The following is an 18,928-nucleotide window of genomic DNA, read 5'->3' as shown; positions in this document are numbered from 1 at the left end:
ACATCCAGTATCTGCTTCAAGTCTGCATCTACCATCCCACTCTCAGATCACAACTCTGGAGCGGAACAGCCATAGTTGGATGGCAAATGATGAAGATGTTTCCATTTCTGCGTTACCATCCTGTCTATACATTCCACCTGTGATCTCCTTAGATGCAAACCTGAGAAGTCTAGGCTAAAAGCAGGCATAGCTTGTAAGCTGCAGTGGAAATGAACACACATTTACTTTCTTTCTCAGGTCAGAAAACATGTGTTCAAATTACTTCACTACTAGTTATGCCCTCCTCATGCTTAGAGGCTTGCAATTGTTTTTTGTTCCCCCTTCCCCAGCTGTGTTAGATACAAGCTCCTGTGAGGTGATGGAAAAGGGGTACACTTCCAGTCAGAGACAGCATCTGAGACAGGCAGAACATTTTCCTGAAAGAGAAACAGACTAAAATGGAAAAAATGCTAACAGCACCAATAATAATTGACATTTATAGTAGATTATTTATTATTTTATTTTATTTTATTTATAGACCGCTATTCCGCAATGATCATAGCGGTGTACAGTAAAAAAATGTTTTTTAGATGTTTTATTAAACTACATGCATACATAAGCACTGGAACTATAGTGGTACAGCCAAAAAGGTATCACTGTTTGGGGACTTTGGATGTTACTGTACTTCACTACAAGGCCAACACAACTACCGTTGGATATGTTTCTCAAAGCTTTGGTCATGAATGGGGGCTTCCTATTCCAGCATAAAATCTATCAAGTCAGCATAAGGTAAATTGGAGCCCTCTGGACTCTGACTCCATTTGCCAGCCCTTCCCAGCAATCCCAAAACACCCCCATGTTTCTTTTTTAACCACCACCCCTTGGGGACACATGGTATGCCAATTAAATGTAACTTCACCTTCAGGGCTCTTTTAGGGATCCCAATAGGTAGTGTTTAAAGACTGGAATCTATGTACTGAGTATACCCCTCTTCTGCTCCCAGCCTTCAGAGTAAGCCAGCTGAGTGCATCAAATGAGGCCCAAGTAAAATGGTTTGTTCAACATTCATTCCACAACTAGCCAGTTACTGTGTCCAGTGGAGCATCTGCTTGTAAAAGGAATTAGAAGGAGTGTAAACCTTGATGATCCTCATCAGGGGCAAATGAAGGGAATAAGGTCCAATCTCCCAAGTAGGAGTGCAAATGTGAAGGATCACACTAAGGCGGGCTACTCCTAGAGCTTTGCAGCAATACCTTTTGTAGCTACAACTTCTGGAATCCCCCAGTGGCCATGCTGACTGGGGGAGTCTGGGAGCTTCAATCCAAACTGGTTATAAGCTCCCAGTTAGGGAGAGGAGCAAGACAAACTGTGTGGAGTGGATGAGTGCATGGGACAGAGATTATTATTTTTTAAATGAAAGGCAGAAAGGTCATTGGAAAACATTGGTTCCTTCTGAGAGGTCATATCAAACACAACTTTCTCAAGGTCTTTTCAAAAAAAAAATAAAAATTAACCAAGGATTGCTGATTACTCAGGCAGTCATCTAAGTTATCCAGAGCAGAAAAAATGTTGGGGCCTTGTATATATTGTCACTTTATTTAAAGTTTTGATTCCTGCTGTGTGAAATTAAATTTATGGCACTTTGGGATTGGATTGGTAAAAATGGCAATAAATAAAAGTTCATGTCAAAACTATGTCTCAAACTTGATATGTGTGTATTGTTTAACTTTGGGAGAAGGGTTCGCTAATTTCTGTGTGGCTTTCTCTCACATTAAGTACACATTCCATGCCAAAGGAAAATGAATATCCAGCTTACCCTTTATCTACTGGCAACTGTGCAGTACAGAACTGGCCAACAATGGGGGTACCATCTTTCTTCCTACTCCAGGTCTTGGAAGGACGGTACAGCAGCGTCACGCTTTCCATCTGGCACAGTGGAGCAGAGTGCATCAGCAGGCCTTTGCCCAGGGTCTGCTGCTTGGGTCTGCAAAGCCCCAAAAGGGATATGGCTAAGCACAGGGATCTTTTTGTGAAGGATAAAATATGCAGTTCTCTTCAGTCACCCAAGCTTTACTGAGTCATTAAAGAACTGGCCCTTGTAGAGAGGAACTAACATGGTGGTTATGCAATCCTATATGTATGGCAAGAAACAAGTGGGCAGTGGAGTGTTGGGGGGGCACATTAGAAAGGCACCAGATGATGCAGGAATGGCAGTAAGTAACCAAAAACAACAAGGTTTCCATTGTTACTCACATAATAATGTTTGTGTTGAATGAGGAGTTGCTACTGAGGAATGTTATCTCAATTTTGATATTCAAAGTTGTCATCTGCTGTAAGTGAAATTCCACGAGGCTATGGTATACTTGGAAATAAAAAAAATATTCTGTGTAGAAAGCATTGTCTATCCAGCCATAACAAAAAATTGCAGTAGCTTTTCTCATAAAACTATTTCTTATAAGATCACTTCTTTGACTCATGCAGGAAAGTAAAACAACAAAGTCAAGCAATCTGATATGGGTGAGGCTCACATTTTTCTTTTCAAATGCGCCAGGGACTTCATACCCATTGACTACAATTGTTCCTTTCTTTCCCAGCAACTCTCCAGGAATCAGCATCTGATTCTTTGCATCAGTCCATAGACCACAGCTTTGAGTAGCATTGGAGGCCCAGAGAGATCATGGCTGTTCCTTTTTATTGGCTGTGCAATTGCAGCTGGATGCTGCCTAGGCACTTTCTGACCTACCCAGGTCACTAACAGGCACCTCCCTCTGCCTGCAGTTGTTGGTGGGGAGCTCCATAAGAAGGTATTGGATACCTCCTTCTGCTGCATGCCTAAATGTATACACTGACATATACATCATGCGAACATACCTAACCTATAGGATTCCTGCCTTTGTTAACATGTGGAAGAGGTTAGCATTTGTGGAATTTTGAATTTTATGACACTGATTTAGGGTGATATTAAGAAAAAGTCCTGAGCCTTCCAGATGTCCTATGCTTACTCACCACAGTATGGTGGAGATGCAGCTGTGGCCAGGTAGACTTTTACCTCTGTGGGCAGTTTTTTCATGTTGACTCCTCCATTGTCCAACAATCCTAAAACAAAAACACAATGCAGAGGAGTACAGAATGCCAACACAGTTTATTGTTGATTGTTGTGCAAATGCAGTGTGAACATGGCATCTGGTACTGAAAAGATAATCTAGTTTATTGAAAATCTCAGCCTTCATTAGTAACTGTTTAATGTCTACCTATCTCTTTCTCTTTGTGAAGGAAAGGTCTGAATTGGTGATCTTGGTGAAATTCAAGTTTTGAGAGGATGTGTTATGTAAGATACAGCTTTCAGGAGGTGACCTTCCAAGTCCACCATAGTACCTGGATCCTCCCCATGATGAGCAGATGAAGGCTAAATGGTGTAAAATGAGCAAATATCCCTTTTTATTCAAATTTTTACATAATTTATGCAAGCTGCAGAATTTATATTTCAGAAGAATTTGGATGTAGGATATTTCTCTGTAGATAAGGATAACCACAGCTTCTGTATAAAAAACTATTGCAGTGGTTCACAAACGGTGCAGCGGGCTCTCCAGGTGGGCATGAGAGTTGCTCAAGGAGGAATGAGACTTGGAGGTCCTGATCCCTCCTCCTCCTCTTCTTTCTCTGCTTCTCAAACTTTTTTCTGTCCTGGAGGCTAAGGCCTGAAGCAGATGAACCAAAAGGATTGCACGAGGAACAATTGGGCTCTCCATGTGCTCTCTGCATGGCTTTAGCCCACTTTGGGAGTGTGTGTCGTTTGCACACTACATCCCCAACGTGGCCTGAAGCCAGCACTTTTGGCCAGTCAGGCCTAAAAGAAAGGCAAGGGGGGCATTTGGAGCCGCTGCTTGAGGGAGGAGGAAGCAGAGGAGATATTTCCATTTGTAACTAAATTTTACATTCTTGGTTTCCGATACAACTATTTTAATTTTAAATCAACAACCTACCTATTGTGGGACAAGAGAGCAGAAAAGGATTAAAGCAGTCTAAGCAGTCACCAGCTAAGAAATTCTGATAACTGGAGCAAGGGAAAGCCATCATGTGACAGGAGTCTTCCAAGGCACTAATATAGAAATGCACAGCTCTCATATGATCACAGATGAGATAGCGATAGCCTATAGAAGAAAAGGAGAAAGCATATAAGATTAGACCATGGACAAAGCCATCAGGCATTTCTATAGGCACATACTCTTGATGGCTATCAGTTCAGATTTTGAGGGAATGGGTCAAAATGTACTTCTATAAGGAGCTTATCGCTTACCTCTTAAAACCGGTTCAAGTCTCCCTGGCTGGAGCCGGGACACAGGTTGAAGGCAGGGATTATTGCTCACTAAATCGCTGCCAAACTGCCAGCCGCAATCAGCCCAGGGCGAAGCTAGGTCCCACCAGCACTTTTTAGAAGCTGGGAAGCTTCCAACTTCTAAAAAGTGCTGTTGGAGTGCGTTTGTGAGCTGACTTGGACCTGGCCTGATGGTGACTGGTGGTTTGGCAGCGATTTAGTGAGCGATAATCCCCACTTTCATCCTGTGTCCCGGTTCCAGCCCATGAGACTTGAACCAATTTAAAAAGGTGAGCAATAAGCTCCTTATAGAAGTACATTTTGACCCATTCCCTCAAAATCTGAAAATGAGAAATGGGTGCAAGTGGCAAATAGCAATGAAAAGCAGCTTCAGGTAATAAGCTTGAACCACTCTTACCAGATGAGATGAAACGGGGACAGCCAGGCTGATCTTTGCCTCCATTGATGTAGTAATCAATGTGTCCCACGGGTATCCTGATGCCAAAATCTAAAAGAGGACATGGTTAGAATTCCACTTCTTTCAAATCTTTTCTCGGCACATATAGCTCTTGGTTTATCTCCTTCATTTTAATCCCAGACAATAATCCATTTTGACTGCCTTTGCCTGAAACCTTGACCTATTTCATATTTTATACTATAAGATTGTTGGGGCCACAGACTGTGATATGTGTTGCCCATAAAGCTCTGTAAGCACCGTATATGCTGCTAGTACTGGAGTTTATCAGACAAGAGGAATTGGAAGTATAATCCGATGGTAATCTGAACACAGTCATGGGGTTTAATGTTATTGCGTGATAACCCACTACACACAAATTCGGGCAATGGGGAGCCAGTTCGAATGCAATGCGTATTCACGTAATTGTGTGAAACTAGCGACTAAGTGAATGCGTTCTGGCCCCACTTTCTTTTCATTCAAATTTAAGAGAAATTCCTCCCATTTGATAAACTCCACTGGGTAGATACATATCTTCTTTTACACCTTCTCTTCCAGAGAGTCAGTGTGGTGTAGTGGTTTCAGTGTTGGACTAGGACTTCAGAAGACCAAGGTTTGAATTCCTGCTCAGCTGTGGAAACCCAGTGGATGACCTTGGGCAAGTCACATTCTCTCTGCCTGCGAGGAAGGCATTGGCACCCTCTCTTTGAAGAAACAGTTTCACCTTAGTGTAACTGGAAATGACTTCAAGACAAACAACAGTATCCTAGGATCTGCTAGGAACATGGCAGAGCAAAAATGATGGGGGGTGGGAATGGCAAAGTGATGGACCTGATCTGCAAGCAAAGATCTCCTGTAGATTAAGTCAATAAAGGGACAATGTACCACAACAAAGAGGGCTACCTGTAAAAAACCTACAAGGTCTTCCAGCATAGAGAGGAAAACAAGTAAAGTTTTAACAAGAGCACAATATGGACCAGACACATACAAACAGCTTACTGTCTGCATCTGTGTGAACAGCTTCCACAAAGAGAGCATCCCCAGGATCCAGGCGCTCTTCACGGCTGGCTCGGGTAAATTTGGGCCCAGCAGGATCCAGACCTGGAACATGATGAAAATAATGTCCAAAAATACAGCAGTATTTCCTTTTGCAATGTTTTGCAAGATCAGACATATGTTTTGAAAACAATACACTCCAAGAGAAAGCTGGAGTATGCTGAGCAATAGAGTGTTGCATATTTCACTTTTCCAGAAGGAACAAGAATCTTGTTCCATTGAGAGTGAAAGCCAACTAGACATTATGGAAGTGGTGTGTTTAAACCAATGTGCTTAAATTGACTGCCTTTATTTTGGAGAAAAGACTTCAGAGCTAAGCTAGACCACAATCTCGATCTGGACTGTGGTCTCATGCCAGTTTCCTGTTTTTTGCACCCAATAGTGTTTATTTGTGCATGTTAGATGCCACAGATTGCAGACTGTTCATTCCTGTGTTATGAAATTTTAGAATGTGGATGAAACAGTGCTAGCTTCAGAAAGTGGCAAAATCAAGTTTTTGCCATGTAGGGGACCAACACCAATAAATGGCTCATTATTCCGTCAGCACTCATATCGTCTCTGCAGTCTTTGGGGGAATTCTCAATTTGCACACTCTTCCTGTTCCCCATGCTTTCTTCCTCCTCATTGTAAGGGTCAACTCAGAAATCAAGGGGAACACATAGTGTTAATCTCTTGTGATTATCCCATCAAAGACTTTCTCAGATATGTGCATCAGCAATCAGAATGGAAAATTAAGCCTGCATTGATCTTACAGTATGTGTATCTGTGCCTTCAAGTCCCCTGTCAACTTATGAATTAGCCAAGAAATAATCAGAGATGGGTTTTGCCAGTTACCTTCCAATGACCACTTACAAAACACTCTAAATGCAAGATATGCAGTTAAGGGCAATCACATGTGATTGAGGGAGTGCCTGTTCTGAATATACACTAAATTTTAATGCACGAGAAAAGAAAGCTGAAACAGAGTGGGAGAGTAGCAGCTTTCTCTGCATGCCGTCTGTTCTCTTTCCAAGGGAGACGGTTGTAAAAGCATGTCTTTTGTCGAAAGGACTGTTCCTGCACAACAAAAGGAATGTTTTTACTACCATCTTGGAGAGAAAGACTCACAAAATCCAGGCAATAAAATTTAAACCCCATTAGCAACTGAAAAATAATGGAGCTTTGAAAGCTTGCATTATGTATTTTTGCATTTTGGGTTGGCCCAATAAAGGTTATACAGTGCACCCTTGGCTTACGTGGGGGATCCGTTCCGGACACACACACCCCCACATATGCTTGAGCCATGGGCACGCACCCCATTCATTCAAATGGGACGCGCTGCCCCCTGTGCCCCATACGGCTCTACACAGGTTTGAGCATATGCTCAAACCCGCATATGATGCGGGTGCACTGTACTGTTTTGTGGATTTTGGATGTTATTATATTTTGCTGTATGGCCAGCATGGCTACTCTTGTAAATGTATCATCTACACATTAACATTTACAGTCTTTTCCCAAGAGAAGTATATTTGAAATAGAGATGCACTTCCAAACTTCTGAAATGTCATTAAGCCAGATGAAGAACAACTTTGGAGCCCTTTTGGTTTGTGCAAATAATCATCCTTGCCATTGGCCTGGAGCTAATGGGCCAAATGGACTGCATCAGGACTGCACTGACCCCCATCGTGCCAAGACCATGGCAGTGGCAAAGGCCAGGGCCTGAACCAGGCTGCCAGAAGGAGTGTATTATACCTGCTACTTTTTGGCCTGGCTTTTCTTGCTTGATGAAACATCAGTGTGGCATCCAGCCATGTTCAGGACATGTACTGTATCATCTAAACACCATGCCCCAATGTGGCTAAAAGTCAGCACTTTTTGCCCATGTGTTTTGGGCCATCGTGTATCTGTTTTCCATTCTTTTTAGTTTGAAGATTCAATTGGACAGAAAGGTTCAATGGGACATATTTGCAAAGGAAGAGGATCCCTAATCCATCTGCCAAATGAATAAAAGAAGGCCCAAATGAGTAAAAGATCCTTGTGTCCAAATTTCCTTTAGGTCTTTCTGAAGCCATACATGGCAGGGTAGTATTACGAAACACAGCACAGTAGTGCATAGTTGTGTTATGGCATGGTATTATCAAACAATAGCATGAATGGTATTATTTATTCTGCTACTCTACTGTAGTATTTGGTAGTAAAGCAGACTAAGGTACTGGCATAGATTTTAATTTGTTTACACTAGTGCTTTACATTGGCAGCAAAACTGGTGACCTGACGCAAAAGTAATGCCATGACACGGAACTAGAAAATTCAAAATATTATGAACCATGTTCCAAGAAATCTGTCTCCTTTAGTCACAGTAGGCATAATTGAAAGTCAGTGTTTTTGTTTTCTAAGGCTACATCTGTAATGCAGAAATAATACAGTTTGATGCCAGTTTAACTGCCATGGCTTGATGATATGGAATTCTGGGAATTGTAGTTTGTTGTGGCACCAGAGCTCTCTGACAGAGAAGGCTAAATGTCTCACAAAACGACAGTTCCCAGAATTCCATAGCACTGAGCTATGGCAGTTAAAGTGATGTCAAACTGGATTATTTCTGCAGTGTGGATGCAGCCTTTAAGGTCAGAAGTCTGGTAAATCTTGTTACTTTGAGCTTGTTGGATTTTTACCTCCTTACCAGTAATCCTTCCCAGTCTGCCATCAAAAAAATGACCCACCAGGCCTGCAACATGGGCGCCAAGGCTCACCCCAATAAGGTGGATGGATGTCTCTGGCACTCCTGTGGCCTAAAGATTCAAAGAATAAGAAGAGGAGGAGGAAGATGGAATAATACAGGCAACTTCAGCATTTCCTTATCAAAGTAGCCTCTCTTCAAGAAAGGATATAGTATCTATATACAGTGGGCCCTTGTTATATGCTGGGGTTTGGTTCCAAGATCCCCCGTGAATAACAAAATCCGTGAATGCTCAAGTCCCATTAAATATAATGACATAGCAAAATGGTGTCCCTTATAAAAAATGGAAAATGAAGGTTTGATATTTGAAATTTATACTTTTTTTGAACATTTTCAAACCTTGGATGCTTGAATCCGTGTATAAAAAATCTGTGTATAAGAAGGGCCAACTGTATTTATTAATGATCACATTGCCCTTTCCCATTCTTTTCTCCCAAGATAGGCATGGGATGAAAACTTTTAAACACAGATTTTATTGCATGCCTCTGTGCCCAGGCAGGAGGCATCCTGTACCCGATCATGGCATCCTGTACCTGATCCAGACTTCTCCGGCTTTTTGAAAGAATGGGATTTTAGCATTCTTTGCAAGGTGCGGAGAAGTCCAAGAACACTGGACTTCTCACTCAACCAAGAGTTTCCTCTTCCTTCACTCAGTTACGTCCATTTTCACTTGACACACCATATTCCTGGAACAGCCTCCCAGTACATCTTCGGACTGCCTCTTTGCTAAATGGTTTTAAATCCGAGCTAAATCAATTTCTGTTTACCAAAGCATTTGGAACTACTGATATTGTTTTATAATATTTTCAATTGCCTCAAAAAGCTCCATGGTTGTCACAGGCCCATTCAAACTCTGCTTTTGTTCCAGCCATATTTTATCCAATTGGAGTCTATCTAGATAAGCTTCCATTTAGGGGACTATTTGTTGCCCTTCATATATAAATTTCTGTAATATTTCTCAAGGGCTTTTAATATTTTCAAATTATCTGTTACACAGTGTCCTTATAATCTGAAAACGTTTTTGGCAAAATGTCAATTTTTCTTTTACTAAGTTGGCCATATTCTTAGAAATCCAAAATGTGTCTATTTGCAAATGAGATTCATGGTGACGTGAGAAAAAGTGTTGTCTCTGGAGTTTATCTTACTCTCCAAGTAAGTATTTAGGTAACTGTTCAGGTCTACAGGTAATTTTCTCTTATGGCAGTTCTCATAGCAAGCTGCCACTGAAGACTACACTTAACTTCATGACTTTGACTTTCATGCACTTTCCATTTAATGATCTACCTAACTGGGAGACTGCTAATATACCTGTTGTATGATACTAACTTTTTCAGTTCTTCTGAAAAAGTAGACTGAAATCAATGCAAGTGCATTCTAAAACCAGTCAGTCTTAAAGATACTACTAGATTTCTTCCCCCCCCCCCCCCACCACCACTTTTTAATGGTAAGTTGAAGACAAAACCAACATAAAATCTGCTTTAAACCCAGAGGTAGCATACATGACATGTCTCTTTATGAGTTCTTTTTTCTCCAGTCAGGTCTGGTTAGGATGTGTTTATGTAACAGGCCTAGGCTATGATGCTGAACAGTCTTTGCTCTTCCTGAGTATGCCATATTGGAGAAAATGTGGCCTCCCCATCCTAGGCTTCCACTGCAGGAGGAGCAGGGGATGGACTCATGGACTTAAGACCTGATCAGCTGAAGGGGGATTTATAAAAAGAAGTGGCCCAGGTTATATGCATGTTGGGACATGCTGGACCTTAAAGATACACGCCAGAAGCGTGAATTTGGTGAAGAAATAAGCTGGCAACCACTGCAATTGTTATGAAATCAGTCACATATGCTTCTGTAATCTAGCAGGAAGAAAGCACTTGCATTTTGTACTACAAGTATCTTTACAGTTATCTTCAAGGACAGCAATACCTGCAACATAAGACAGCAGTTAATCCTTGAAGCAACAAAAACGCATTGGCACATTGTGTTTCAAATTCTCTTTGCAAAGAAGAATAACCAAACTCTCTTCTACTGTACCCAGTGATGCAGCTGGAGAAGAAGCCACTCCTTATCTACTACTTATCCAGGAGCAAGGCAATTATACTGGAGCTCTTTTGTTGAGCTGATTAAATAGTTTTTGCATAGTTTTATGTGTTGAAAAAAAGACCCCACTGGATCCCCCCCCCCCCCCCCAACTGAGAAAGAAACACTGTGTGAATTATTGTGGATTCAATGCCAACTGCTACAATTCACCAAATTCCTGAATTCATTTTGTACATTTCTACCTACCAGCAATCTTCGGATGAAACTGGATATCTCCAGTCCCAGCTTCATAACATTTTCTACTGCAGTATGATAGGCAGCTGTAGCTCCCTGGACCCAGTCCACAGCAATGACATTGGCTTGGGTAGACCGCAACAAGGCCTCAATTAGCCCATTTATCCAGGAGGGCTTTGTGCCTAATGCCCTGAGGAAAAACACAAGGAAATAGCTAAATGCATGTGGATACTCTTTCCCACAGAGTGAAATCTAATCCACAAGGTTTGACGTAGTCAGCCGTCTGTATCTGTGAATTTTTAATCCATGGATTCAAGCATCCACGGTTTGAAAATATTGTTCAGAAGAGGTTTGCCATGGCCTTCCCCTGAGTCTGAGAAATGTGACTTGCCCAAGTGATGCAGTGGATTTCATGGATGAGTTGGGATTTCAACCCTAGTCTCCTAGAATCCTAGTTGAACACTAAACAGCTATATCACACTGGCTCGGGAAAAGGAATATTATTACAAAAGGCAAGGATATTCTATACTCTGAGAAGTCCCAGTGTCTGAAATCAAATGCATATATGCATTGCAGATGTTTGCAAATCTCTGGGAATAAAAGCGGCCAGGGTTAAAAATAAATAGTTCAAAGGAGAAGCTCAAATGCTGTTCCAAGTGTTGTAAAAAAGAGTTTTTCAAGTTGTCCATATAAAGAGGAACAGGGTTAAAAAAAGACTGTGCTGCCCAAAAAGCTATTTGGTGTGTTTGTGTTAGAGAGAGAGAGCACAGTGTGAGAAAATTGGGATTAATGATTCTCCCATCGCTTGCATTTACTTTGACCCCAAGTTTAAACTGCTTCTTTCAGGTAAAAAACATGAAAAGTGAAAGTGTACTGAAGAGTAACCTAAATTTGGTATTTGAAAGCAATGGCATAATATGACTGTATCGGCTCCTCACACGTGGGGGATTTGCAGCTCAGATCCGCAGTCACTCCTGTTCTAGCAATGCGAAAAGAGATGTTTTTTCACACCAGATCCAGAGTCACTTCTGTCTAGCAATGTGAATTCATGTTAAAACATGATGTTTTACCACACCTGGTTGCCTTTCTGTTGCCCTTCCGAATCGAGGGGGAAGCGGAGTCAGTTCGATTCCAAGCAAGTCACGTGATGCAGATTCAAGCAAAGTGGAGTGAGTGCACATTGTATTACCACACCAGGACATACCATGCGGATTCAACTTGATTCGAATTGGGACCCTTGTGCATGCTCAGTCTGAACGCATTCTGAAACTTTGCACTTCCAGGGTGAAGAAGGGAGCCTGGTTCCACTTTCATGTGAATGACAGCCTCACGTGAATGACTCCCTTCTATTTTCCATCCCTGGCAGCCAAATTCAAACAGGTCCTCCAGCCCCCATCCATTTCAGCCTCATCTACATCTATCCTCCTGTAATTCTCCTCATCTATTTCAGCTATATCTACATCTATTTTCCTGATATTCTCCTCATCCATTTCGGCCATATCTATATCTATCCTCTGTGTCAGAGCCCCCATCCATTTATTATTATTATGGAATTATTATTATTATTATTATTATTATTCACTGCAAAATAATCAGTGTAGAAGCTGCAGGTTTACTTGGAAGTAAATCCTTTGGATCTGAAGGAGACCCGTTTTGGAGGAGTGCAGAAATGATCCAGTTTCCCTTATTCTCCATGCTCCCTAAAATACCACCTCCTTGAATCCAATCCACTCTCCTTCCCTTTGTAACAGTTGCCTTCTCTTAGGTTGCATCTGCACTGGGAAATAATCCACTTTAACTGTCCTGGCTCTGTGCTATGGAATTCTGGGAACTATAGTGTCCTGAGACATTGAGCCTTGTCTGCCAGGAAGCTCTGGTGCCTCAGCAAACTAATAAAAATAAATTAATAATAATAATAATAATAATAATAATATTTTAAAAACATTTTTAAAATTATAATTATTATAATTATTCTCTATGCTCCCTAAAATACCACCTCCCTGAATCCAATCCACTCTCCTTCCCTTTGTAACAATTGGCTCTGGTTTAACTTCACTTTCACTGTCCTGGCTCAGTGCTATGGAATTCTGGGAGTTGGAGTTTGTTGCTCCCCCCAGCCTCCCATCTCTCCCCCCAGCCTCCTGTTCATTCCCTCCATCCCTGTCATCTACCCTTCTGAGCAACGGAAGCAATTGGGGCAAAATTGCAGCGCAGCATCATGGGAAATTTCGCCTCTTTTGCGTTTTTTTTGGGGGGTGTACCGGGAGGGAAGCAAAGTTGCATTCCACACCAGACCAATTCAGAGTGAAATTGAAGTGAGCTTGAATACGAATTCTGTGAATTCACTTTTGGACCGAATTCACCAAAATGAGGAGTCACTTTGGATTGACTGTGGAAGCGCCACGGAAGGAGTGCCTAGAGAAATGAATCACATGTGATAACGCATTCACGTTATGACGTTAATCTGCATCATTGGACCCGGATCTGAGCTGAAAAATCTCCAAAAAGCTCCATGTGATATACTCCCCTGTCAGAAACATTTGGCTAGTTAGGACTTTTAACTATTCATAGTGTTTAGGGATTCCAGGAAGCAAGGAAGACACATTTGTTCCATGTCCACAAATATACTGATTCCTAGTTTGATTCTTTTATTAAATGTTGTTGTTGCATGCCTTCAAGTCATTCATTTATACTAGCGTTATCACAACAGGCACTTACTATTAGATAATAAACATACCTTGTTTTCAGGGGCTCTGTGTTAACATAACCCAACAGCAAATGTAATTCCACGGCTAAAACAAATCAGTGGGGCAGAAGGTTAAAATATAGCAGCTGGGGACAAATGAGGTGGACCGCACTCAAAAATTGTAAAATTCTCTCAGATCTCTTTCCAGAACCTGAGGAATAGCCCTGTCATTTCGGAACTCTCTTCCTGGAGAAATACCACCAACCTCTGTTTGACTTTGGAAGAGGATCCTAAAGACTATAGTTTTTTGTGGGTTTTTCGGGCTATGTGGCCATGTTCTAGAGTTTCTTCCTGATGTTTCACTGGCATCTGTGGCTGGCATCTTTAGAGAAGATTTCTCTGAAGATGCCAGCCACAGATGCTGGTGAAACATCAGGAATAAACTCTTCTCGAACATGGCCACATAGCCCGAAAAAAACACAAAAAAACTATGGATGCCAGCCATGAAAGCCTTTGACTTCATATCCTAAAGACTATTTCATTGCAGTCACCTTTGGATGGATCCTACACTTCCATTATTCTGTTGTCTCTACTTATTCTTCTACTGCAGCTATTATATTTTTGGCTATGTTAATTTTTTATAGTATGATTTTGATATGTTGTGCCTTATATGTTGTGAGCTATGTTGGTAATGGTAACCCTGAAATGTGGAATATACAAACTGAAATAAATAACAGTAAATAAAAATATTACGGCAAAAAAGACTGGAGATCACCAAGTTTTCTAATTTCATATTTCGACTAGGCTTCTAACATCAAATCAATGGTTTGGGTTGCCATCAATCTCCTCCTTCTTTTAGTCCTACATTGTGTGCAAGACCAGATTGTTTATTTTTGTGTGACTGTACCTGAACCCATGGATGATTATTTTGGTCCCCAAGCTGGTGTTGAAGCTGGAGTTCTGGATAGCCTCACTTACTGACAGCAACTGTCCACATCTTGGGTTTGAAGGAGGGAACAGAAGAAACTGGACTTTGAGATTGGTACCCCGTAGTAAACTCGCAGACTGGAAATCAGTGCATCCTTGAATTTGGATAGTTTCAGCTCCTGAAATGAGGTATCAACAAATCAGGCAAAGCCAGATGTTATGTATTCAACAAATGGAATAACAGGAGTGTTTTGAATGCAGAGGTCAGTTTTGATTGCTTGCATAGTCTTTCTGTTTCACAGCATGTCTTCTGTTATGCATACAAAGAGTGGTTGAAGTCCTCAGGTAGTTGACTTTGGAGTGGCTGTTGTCTAGATTTGTCTTAGCTTTCTTTTGTCATGCAATAAGGCTCCTGTTTTCATACTACAGAGAAGCAGTGAATTACTGCTATAGCTAATTGGGGTGGGGTGGGGTGGGGGTAATTCCTTCCCAGCTCATTACTGCAAAAAGTAACTAGTCAGAAAACCAACTCATTAGAAAACAATTTATTTTCCTTGGCTCTGTATTTAAGGTACATCTATCTATTCTCACAAGTTAAAAAATTTAGGATCAACTTTGCATCCAGTTATATGAGTCGGTCTTCAGGTAATAGTGGCCCCATACAGACTGCCAAAATAAAGCTGCTACGGGTCACTTTGGAGGTATGCTGTTTAAATGATGTATGCATCCTAAAAATCCGGAAGCTGCACCAAAGCTGTGCTCCAGTCTTAGGACTGGATGGTGCCTTTGGTGTGGCTTCCAGACTCTTAGGATGCATGCATCATTTAAACAGTATACCTCTAGTCTAAAGTGACCCGAATCAGCTTTATTTTGGCCCATCTGTATGGGGCCAGTGGTACCATGAAGACTTTTCTGCCTGTGCTGTGTTCATAAAGTACACAGCCCCTCCACATTTGCTGGGGTTAGGCACACAGGAACCCTGTGAAAGTGGGGAAAACACAATTTAAAAAAACCCACTATTTTTTTTAAACTGAGAGACACCTCTCTAGGAATCTCTAGGTCCTCTGGCATAACTCTGTGGTCAGCATCTACCACAAACTGACCACATAATCATGCTGGAGAAGCTACAAATGGCAAGAGAAGTGTTTTCGCTAGGAATCTCTAGATCTTCCAGTATGACTCTATGGTCAACTTCAGGCAGATATGTGCTGGAGGACCTAGAGATTTCCTAGAGAGAAAATATTAATGAAATCTGCAAATAATCAAATTCACAAAAGTCAAAGCTACAAATGTGGAGGGCTGACTGTATTGCAGTGGTGAAAAGATGAATGAAATGATTGCACAAATGCATGACCTATGCAATTCTCCTATGCTTAGGTGGGTTTAATGCGCAGAATACTTCATTTTTAATGAAAGCTTTAATCATTCCCCAACATCTTTTCAACCTGACATCCAAAACAGGTGATAGATTTCAGAACATAAGAACTCACCTAGAGGTGGTCAAACGTCTATTCAGCCCAGTAACCCAGCTTCTTGCAGAGGTTATTTGGACTGAAACTTTGGGAGGCAAACACGGCATTCCATGTCCTGCCTCCAGTATGCAAAGCAGGGGACAATACATTTGCATGCATGCCTTGAAAAGGCATTTTTGAACATATAAAATGCTGTGGGAATTCCCAACCAGTTCTCTTAAACTTCCTAACAGTAAAATCTAATTTCCGTACTGATGTGTCATTATAATTTTGCTTGTTCCCCATCTTACATGTGGCAGCCTAGGGAAAGTAAAATGTAGATTTACATGCTGTTTGTGATCTCTCTTAAGGATAGGATGCAGAAAACATTGTTAGAAGGGCACATATGCCATAATAACACACTGAAGAATGAAGTGTGAGGTTTTACCATTTGCTCCTCTAGTGAAATTTTGCTTGATTCCTACCCCTCCTGATAACTATTTCAATTAAAAGTTGGAATATTTGGTAACTGACAGTGTCTGCTTCTTTGCCTAGTATCAAGGACGAACTTTGAGTATAAAGATTTGCTAATCTTGAGTTCTAATATGAAAGCCTGGAGGACAGGCCAAATGGACAACAAGGCCAAAACTTTGGTTCAATAATGATTTGATACAGAGCCTGTTTAAATTGGGGCAATGCAACAGCTAATCAGGTTATATTGAAATTTTAGGGCATTACCAGAAGCAAGTGTGTGTTGTGTGTGTGTGTGTGTGTGCCTCTGCTTGAAACAAATAATAGGTTGGGTTTTTCCATACTGGTAATCCTTTTTTTCTGTAACATTGTTCTTTATTTGTGTGTCTTCTCTGGTACTTGGCCATAATTTCTGGCATGTTGCAAAAATGTCTGGAAGCAATCACAACTCTCTCAACACAGTCAAATCAAACTAAAATCATTGTGTCCCTGAACAGTCTCATGGTGGATAAAGCATTACTAAGTATGTCAAACAGGTGGTTATTATGATTCTCGGCTTACTGTTGATCCCATTTTTCAACCAGAGATAGGACCCGTACAGACAGGCCAAAATAAAGCTACTTCGGGTCACTTTGGAGGTATGCTGTTTAAATGATGCATGCGTCCGAAGAGTCCAAAAGAGTCCCAAGGACTGGAGCATAGCTTTAGCGCAGCTTCTGGCCTCTTAAGATGCATGTGTCATTTAAACAGCATACCTCCAAAGTGACCCAAAGCAGCTTTATTTTGGCCTGTCTGTTCAGGCCGAAGTTTTCCAGCTTCCCAGTTGCTGCTTGTCAGCTAAGCCTCAGATTGACTTCATCATACAGAGGTGCTCAAAGGAATAAAGAGGAGGGGTATAAATAAATAAATAAATAAATAAATAGGAGCCATTTCTAAAGAGCTGGGAATAAATACAATTAATTAATTAATTATGCTCCCTTGTGCACCTTTTTGGGATGCAAGAACTGCTGCAGAACTGCAACTGTGTTGTTGTGTGGCTCCAGGTTGTTTCCAATGTATGGTGATGCTATCACAGGGTTTTCTTAGCAAGATTTGGTCAAAGGTTGCGAGTTCAAGACCAGCAAAAGGGCCCAAGCTCGACTCAGGCTTGCATCCTTCTGAGGTCGCTAAAATGAGTACCCAGATTGTTGGAGGCAAATTAGCTTACTTGCTAATTAGCTTACTTGATGTTCACTGCTATGATCTTTGGGATAGCGGTATATAAATAAAACAAATTATTATTATTATTAAAGGATTTTTACCACTACTTTCCTCTGAGGCTGAGAGAATGTGACTTGCCTAAGATCACCCAGTGGGTTTCCATGGCTGAGCAGAGATTGAATCTGGTCTACTGAGTCGTAGTCCAAAGCTTGAGCCACTACACCACACTGAGTCTCCTACCCACTCACAAATAATTGGCAAAGGTGCAAGACACACTGCAGAAATAATCCAGTTTGAGACCAATTTAACTGCCCTGTGTCAATGCTAGGAAATTCTGGGAACTGTAGCTTTGTGAGCCTTCTCTGTCAGAGAGCTCTCATGCCACAACAAACTACAATTCCCAGGATTCCCAACAGTGAGCCCGTGTAGTTAAAGTGGTCTCAAATTGCATTATTTCTGCAGTGTGTTTTGGACCTTTGCCATACAAACAGAACTTACCTTTGCAAAAGCCATACTGATTCTAAATTCTGCAACACCTGTTCTTCTGTACGATTAAGAACTCATGTTTGATCATGCTTTCCAGCAACTTACTTAAAATAGACATAAGCTAAGTCATGGAACTGCATGGAGACCCTCACCCACATAAACCTTTTTAAAAGACCAAAGTTATTAATTGGTTCAGCCTGGCCCTCCATGTTTACCATTCTAATTCCTGTCAGACTTTCCTTACCTGTATCAGCAAAGATGAAAAACAGCTGCATTGTCAATACTGCGACAAACCACCTGCCAGGAGCCATAACCAGCTTTTTAACCAGATTCTTCAACACACTTGCAGATATAAAAGCCCAGAATGAATAAAAGGAAATGTGGGTTCAAATCCAGCTTGTGAGTTGGTTTTGTGTTGGTTAATGATCCACAAGTACAGAGACTCTAGCATGGGGGAATTCAGACAGTTGCCTCTTGCCTTGTTTGCAATATTCATTTGCACAGAGAATTGATTCAGTCCCAGGAATCAGCTGGAAGGAGGAGGTGCTGTTGACAAGAGTGTGACAATGGGGCATTTCAATAACCACCTTGTTCAGACTGCTGGACAAACAAAGAATGAATCAAAGCTTCATCTGGAAAAGTGTCAACACCCTCTTTTCTATTCCTGTTTCAAAGATAGAGATGAAACATGCTATTGTTTGGTAGCGGCCCAAGACTAAAGGCAGAGGGCATCAAGTAAGATGCTGCCAGTGGTCAGGAGAGACTGTTTGTGTCCTAAGGTCACATTTTATCTCATGAATGAATGAACCAAGCGCCTCCTGCAAAACTATGTTTTGTGCTTGTCACAAAGACTGTCATTTTCTTGTTAAGCCCAATTGTGACTGCATCCAGATGAGAACCTTCTTGCATAGTTTGA

The 18,928-nt window shown here is 41.3% G+C and overlaps 1 protein-coding gene across 1 annotated transcript; it reads right to left on the bottom strand.

Moving 5' to 3' along the window:
* Positions 1–334: 334 nt before the first annotated feature.
* PLA1A (phospholipase A1 member A) lies at positions 335–18,530 on the bottom strand. Its single transcript, XM_089489277.1, has 11 exons — positions 18,257–18,530; positions 14,385–14,583; positions 10,804–10,981; positions 8,464–8,572; positions 5,748–5,849; positions 4,713–4,802; positions 3,963–4,130; positions 2,986–3,075; positions 2,233–2,341; positions 1,796–1,963; positions 335–416 (listed from the first exon to the last, which is right to left on the bottom strand). Exons 1-11 carry the CDS (start codon positions 18,321–18,323, stop codon positions 335–337), a joined length of 1,362 nt encoding a protein of 453 aa, XP_089345403.1. The 5' UTR covers positions 18,324–18,530.
* Between the last annotated feature and the right edge of the window lie 398 nt (positions 18,531–18,928).

This window comes from Sceloporus occidentalis, unplaced genomic scaffold, assembly GCF_023333645.1.
Source record: "Sceloporus occidentalis isolate IW3139 unplaced genomic scaffold, rSceOcc1.0.p SCAF_1, whole genome shotgun sequence".
Classification (NCBI taxonomy): Eukaryota; Metazoa; Chordata; class Lepidosauria; order Squamata; family Phrynosomatidae; genus Sceloporus; species Sceloporus occidentalis.
This window is presented reverse-complemented; position numbering and strand designations above follow the sequence as displayed.